The sequence below is a fragment of the Myotis brandtii genome, unplaced genomic scaffold (assembly GCF_000412655.1).
Source record: "Myotis brandtii unplaced genomic scaffold, ASM41265v1 scaffold687, whole genome shotgun sequence".
Lineage (NCBI taxonomy): Eukaryota > Metazoa > Chordata > Mammalia > Chiroptera > Vespertilionidae > Myotis > Myotis brandtii.
This window is the reverse complement of record NW_005370687.1, coordinates 690,535-696,489: the sequence shown is the minus strand read 5'-3', so window position 1 is coordinate 696,489 and position 5,955 is coordinate 690,535. Positions and strand designations below refer to the sequence as shown.

General features: G+C 39.8%; 1 protein-coding gene across 1 annotated transcript in view; it reads right to left on the bottom strand.

Annotated features, from left to right (window-relative positions):
* SLC26A8 (solute carrier family 26 (anion exchanger), member 8) overlaps nt 1-5,955 on the bottom strand; it is a 106,050-nt gene that overhangs the window by 46,769 nt on the left and 53,326 nt on the right. Inside the window, exons 5-6 of the mRNA XM_014529616.1 lie at nt 1,682-1,846; nt 368-517 (exon numbers count right to left, since the gene is read on the bottom strand). Of these exons, the coding sequence (XP_014385102.1) occupies nt 368-517; nt 1,682-1,846 (315 nt within the window). The remainder of the gene's footprint in view (nt 1-367; nt 518-1,681; nt 1,847-5,955) is intronic.

Genomic DNA, 5,955 nt, shown 5'->3' with positions numbered 1-5,955 from the left:
TCAAAGACCTTGTAATCATATATAATAACCCATGGACACAGACAAGAGGGTGGTGAAGGCCTGGGTGGGGAGGAGGGCAAGGGCAGGCTGGAGGAGGTCAATGCGGGAGGAAAGGGGGACATATGTAATGCTTTCAACAATACAGAGAAAAAACAATAAAGATTTATTTTAAAAAAGAAAAGTATGTTTTACAAATATAAGTTAGTACTTAAAACTAAATACATTTAAAGCTCTGTCACAATTCAACGTGTTTTTAAAAAATCATTGTTTTTACAGTGTTTTCTTTCCTAGTTGCTTATTTATATATTTTAAAAGATAGGTATTTTAAATGATCCGATTCATGAATTTGGGACATCAGAACACCTACCAGGAAAGCCTCCATGGGAAACTCAAGGGGATATTGATTGAAGGAGATTCTGATACATTTGTTGATTCTCAGAATGACAACAGCAGTTAGAAATAGCAGGATGCTGGTGGAATTAGCTTTTGGGAGAGATATACAGTAGTTAACTATGTTCTGAAAGAAAACAAAATTACAGAGGCTTAGAAAGGGATATATAATTGTCTAAGTCTAGAAAATGACACTCTTTCTAGATTAGTTCAAAAAGAAGTTCTTGGCCCTGGCCATTGTGGCTCAGTGATTAGAGCATCGGCCTGTGAACCAAAGAATGGGGGTTTGATTCCCAGTCAAGGGCAAGTATGTATCTAGATCCCTGGCCCCAGTTGGGCCATGCAGGAGGAAACCAAATGATGTGTCTCTCTCACATCGATCTTTCTCTCTCTCTCTCTCGCTCTCTCTCTCTCCCTCCCTCCCTCTCTTCCTTCCATTCTCTCTCTCTAAAAAAGAAAAACATCAATGGAAAAAATATCCTCCGCTGAGGATTAATAACAAAAAAAAAAGTCCCTAGCCCTGGCCAGTGTTTCTCAGTGGTTAGAGTGTTGGCCTGCACACTGAAGGGCCAGAGGTTCGATTCCCGGTGAAGGGCACTTACCTGGGTTACAGGTTTGACACAACCAATTGATGTGTCTCTCTCTTCCCTTCCCTCCCTCCCTTCTACTCTCTCTAAAAATCAATGAAAAAAATGTCCTCAGGTAAGGATTAACAAAACAAACAAACAAAGAAAAAGAAAAAGGAAGTCCTTATGTAGTGTTGCTAGACACAAAAGTCTTGACCAAGTGGGTAGATATGTATTTTTTAAGTTGAAAGTGATAGTAATGTCCAATAAAGAAAGAACAGGCTTCATACATTTCAGGACCCAGGAGTTGTTTGTTAGCCTACTCTTTATTAATTTTCCTAGACCATATGTGTACTTTAGCTTGGCTCATGTGCCATTTTTGCATTTGGGGACTACTTAGCAATTTACATTTTTTAGATGTCTTAGGGATACATGTGTGTTATGAGGCATGTGATGGGAAGAATTATGATAGATATAGTATCTTAAAGATCCAATTTTTTTGTAAGTCATGTAAGTTTAAAAAGCGGGGCAACATGGTTAATGAAACAGAAAAATAGTCCAACTGGCACCTGCAATTAATTAAGACTAAATCTAGGGAGAGAAGATTATTTCCAGGGCCCTGCTGACCCGGCTGCCTGTGCAGGAGTCTCTCCACTTGGGTCCGAGTCTGTTGGGGGACAGGGAGTGGGACATCTGTAATTTGGGTGAGAGTAGAAATTACTCACATAGAAGAAGGCGGTAGGACCAGCGTGGAAGCTAATCATAACCCCGAGGATGGAAGTCATCTGGGACACTATGATGTGTAGTGCCACGGCAGTCAGGTAGGCATTGATTGCCGCCTCCGGAAGGTAGGTTGCTATGAAGCCAAAACCTAACATGCCCATTAATAGCTGCAGGGGGTTCGGATGAAAAAGAAAAACAGAGGCAGAAAGTCATCAGACCAGCAATGGCACCGGTTAAGTTCTCTCCAAGGAGTTTCCAACAAGAAAGTTAGGTTAGGCCCCTTTGATAACTGCAGTGTCTCTTTCCCTAATCAGCTGAAGTTGGTCTTTGGTGTTCATTCATTCGGGGCTCCCTAGGGCACTAAACCACACTTCTCTTTTTTTAAATATATTTTATTGATTTTAGAGAGAGAGAGAGAGAAACATCAATGATGACAATCATCCATCGGCTGCCTCCTGCATGCCCCCTACTGGGGATCGAGCCCGCAACCCAGGCATGTGCCCTGACTGGAATCAGAGTGTGACCGCTCGGTTCATGAGTGGACACTCAACCACTGAGCCACACCAGCCAGGTCTTCTTTCTTTCTTTGCAAGCACTTAAGCTTAATATCTTGCCCTAGAATCTACTGACCTTGTTGACTTAAGGTTAACAGTCACAGACTAATCAGAATAAGCCATTGCCTTTTTATTTATTTTTTCTTCCCAGGGCAGAAATGCCAGATGGCAGAATTTTATGATTTTATTAACATAAATACAATGTGTACACAATCTGTCTATTCAGTTGCTGCGCTGCGCAGCCTGGCATTGGGACTGGTGACCTGATGGCAGGTGGGCTGCTCTTTCCACAATGGCTTTGCGGTTCTTCGAGGAGACGTTGTGAGCAGTCTCAGCACAGTGAGGTTTACTGCACATCAGCAGCACTTCAAGCTCCTTGACGTTAGGGACCAGAAGCTTCCGAAAGCCACTGGCAGCATGTGCTTTGTTTTCTTGTTGCTCCCATAACCAATGCTGGGCATCAGGATCTGGCCCTTGAATCTTCTACGCACCCTATTGTCAGTGCCTCTGAGCTTCCGCCAGTTCCGCTTAATTTTGACATATGGGTCTGACTGGTGCCGGATGAACTTCTTGGTCCTCTTTTTGACAATCTTGGGTTTCACGAGGGGTCTGACGGCCGCCACCTCCATAGGCAGCGCCGAGGAAGAGAGGGGCAAGCCATTGCCTTCTTAAAGAGGCCTTTCATTGGTCACTCTGAGAAACCTTTCCGGGAGATATTAACATCCCTGCGAGGAAAGCAGCTTTTTACAAAGGAAAAGACAATTAAAAAAACCCAAGTTCCAGCTCACACTTGGCCTTTCACTCTTATCTTTACTAAGAATGATTCAACTGAATTTCTGTCTTTAGGATTCTATCTATATACTGCATATATGTATAAAACATTGTATTTTACATGCACATATGGACATATAATATAGAGATACAAATTTTAAATGTTATGTAACATATTATAAAATAAATTATATATATGTATATTTCTAAATATGCAAAGGGTCTAAACTAGCGACATCTAAGTATTCACAGAAGTTACCTTTGGGGAATGGGATGAAAAGTTGGTGGCAACACTGTATCATTTATACTTGGTTACTGGAGCTTTTTGCAGTATACGTGTCCATCTTTTAGAATAAAAAACACAGTTGGAAAATTGATGGATAAAGCGTGGGCCCCAATGCCCTTGAGAGGGTAGGTTAAGAAAACTAGCACAGCCCAGTGAAGAAAAGGAAAAGGAGAACAAAAGTCTTAAAGCCCACTGTTGTCACCACCTCACCTTCCACTAGACTGCAAGGGCTCAGAAAACAAACTTGGAGGAGTAAACCTTTTACCTTTAAAAGCTTTTTGTTTCAAAGCTTCCTGTCAGTTGGGGCTGTGTCTCCCCCTTAATCTCCTGTCATTACAACTCAATACTCTCCTCTACTCTAGTCAGGCCAATCTGCCTCCTGTCTTTCGTGTGAATGTCTGATTTCTACTTCTGTGCTTATGGATGAACCCCTCCGTTTTTTGCCATCTCTGCCAATCTGTCCATCACCTCTTTCAAGAGTGTAGTGACACCCCCCTTCTTTAGGAGGTGTGATGAAAAGAGCAAGATTCCTAGAGATGGAGAATGTGACTTCAATCCTGGTCTGACACTCACTGGCTGTGTGAGTTTGGACAAGTTAACTAAATTCTCATGAGCCTCAGTTTCCTAGCCTGTAAATTGTGAATAGCACTCAGCACAGTGTTTAGTATGGATTACATTACACAACACATGGAAAACACTTAGCTCAAATCTGAAAATAGTGACAGATGCAAATACATACCACTCATCTTCATGCCATCTTTCCTCCCACCTTGTAAATGGCAAGTATCTATACTTAACCATAGAGCTCTTTCATGCCCAGCTGCTAGGTGGTATCAGAGTCTGTGTTAACGTAGTTTTCTAGGCAATCAGAGTTGTCCTGTGACATTAAGACTATCTGCCATTCTTATAGAAAACAAGTACTAAATGTTCAGTGAATGAAAGAACGTCTCAATAAATGGTTATTTCCTTCCCAGACAACTCCACAATCCAACTAAAGATTATTTCTTTGTTTCACCTTCTTTTGATACTAAACCCTTCACTTTTATTATTAGTTTTCACTTTAATTATCTAGAGCGCAAATTCTTGAGGTAGAGCATTCTGAGTCTGAGTCCCAGTTTGGGATCTTACTAGCTATGTGACCTTGGGCAATTTATTTAATCCCATTGTACCTTGTTTCCTTCAAATGAGTACCAAAGTGATATCCACCCTCAAAAAGGGGCTCTTATGATTTTCAAAAGACATAACACATGTAAAGTGTTGAACAATAACTAACACAGCAATAAATGTTAGTTTTATCATCTGGTTCAGAGTTCTTTAAATGTATACTTTTTATTTTTGATAATGTAGATTGATAGGTAATTGTCATAAACAAAGCAGAGAGATCTGATGTATTCTTTATCCCATTTTCCCCAATAGTAACATCTTGAAAAACTTTAGTACAAACCACAATTAGAATATTGATGTTGATACAGCCAGGATACAACGTAATTCCATCACCACAAGGATCTCTCTTTTGACCTTTCATCATAGCCAACACCCACTTGCCTCTCACCTCCCATTCCTACTCCCAATCTCCATCCTCTTACCTCCACTCTCATCCGTAACCCCTGCTCTCCATTTCTGTAATTTTGTCACTTCAGGCATTTTACATAGGAATCATGAGTATATAAGCTTTCCTATTTTCATTTTCATTCATTTTCTTCTTCCTTCTGCTTATTTTGGATCTAATTTGCACTTGTTTTTCTAGGTATTTGAGGTGGGAGTTTAGACTATTAATTTGAGACCCTTTCTTCTACTGTATGCATTTTAGTGCTATAAATTTCCCTCTCAGCACTGCTTTAGCTATGTCCTGCAATTTTTGGTATGATTTCTTTTCATTTACCCTAATGTATTTTTTTTATTTTATTTCTCTTGAGACTTACTCTTTGACCTATGGATTATTTAGAAGTGTGTTGTTTAGTAACGAACTATTTGGAGATTTTCCTATTAACTTTCTGTTATTGAGTTCTATTTTGATTCCACTGTGGCCAGAGAACATGTTATTTGATATTAATTCATTTAAATTTATGAAGGTTAGTTTTGTGGCTTAGGTTCTGGCTTATCTTGGTATATGTTTCATGAGTAATTGAAAAGAATTTCTGTTCTTCTGTTATTAGATGGTCTATTTTGTAAATATCTCTTAATTCCTGTTAGTCAATAGTGTTATTGAGTTTTATTATTTCTTTGCTGGTTTTCTGACTAGTTATTTTATCAATTATTGAGAGAGGAGTGTTGAAGTCTCCAACTGTAATTGTGTATTTGTCTATTTTTCCTTTCACTTTTATTAGTTTTGCTTCATATATTTTATAGCTCTGTTGTTTGGTGTACACATACTTATAATTGCTATGACTTCTTGGTAGAGTGATTCTTTTATCTACACTAATAAAAGAGAAACATGGTAATTGGCGAACGACCGCTACCCTTTTCATTGGCTAATCAGTGAGTATATGCAAATTAACTGTCAGCCAAGATGGCGGCCGGCAGCCAGGCACTGAAGCGAGCACGAGGCTTGCTTGCTGCAGACTCCAACGTTCCCCGCCTCACTTGCCAGCCTCTCAGCTGCAAGTCTAAGCAACTATATACTATGTTGCAAATAAGAAGGTAAACAAAACCCCAGAAAACAGCC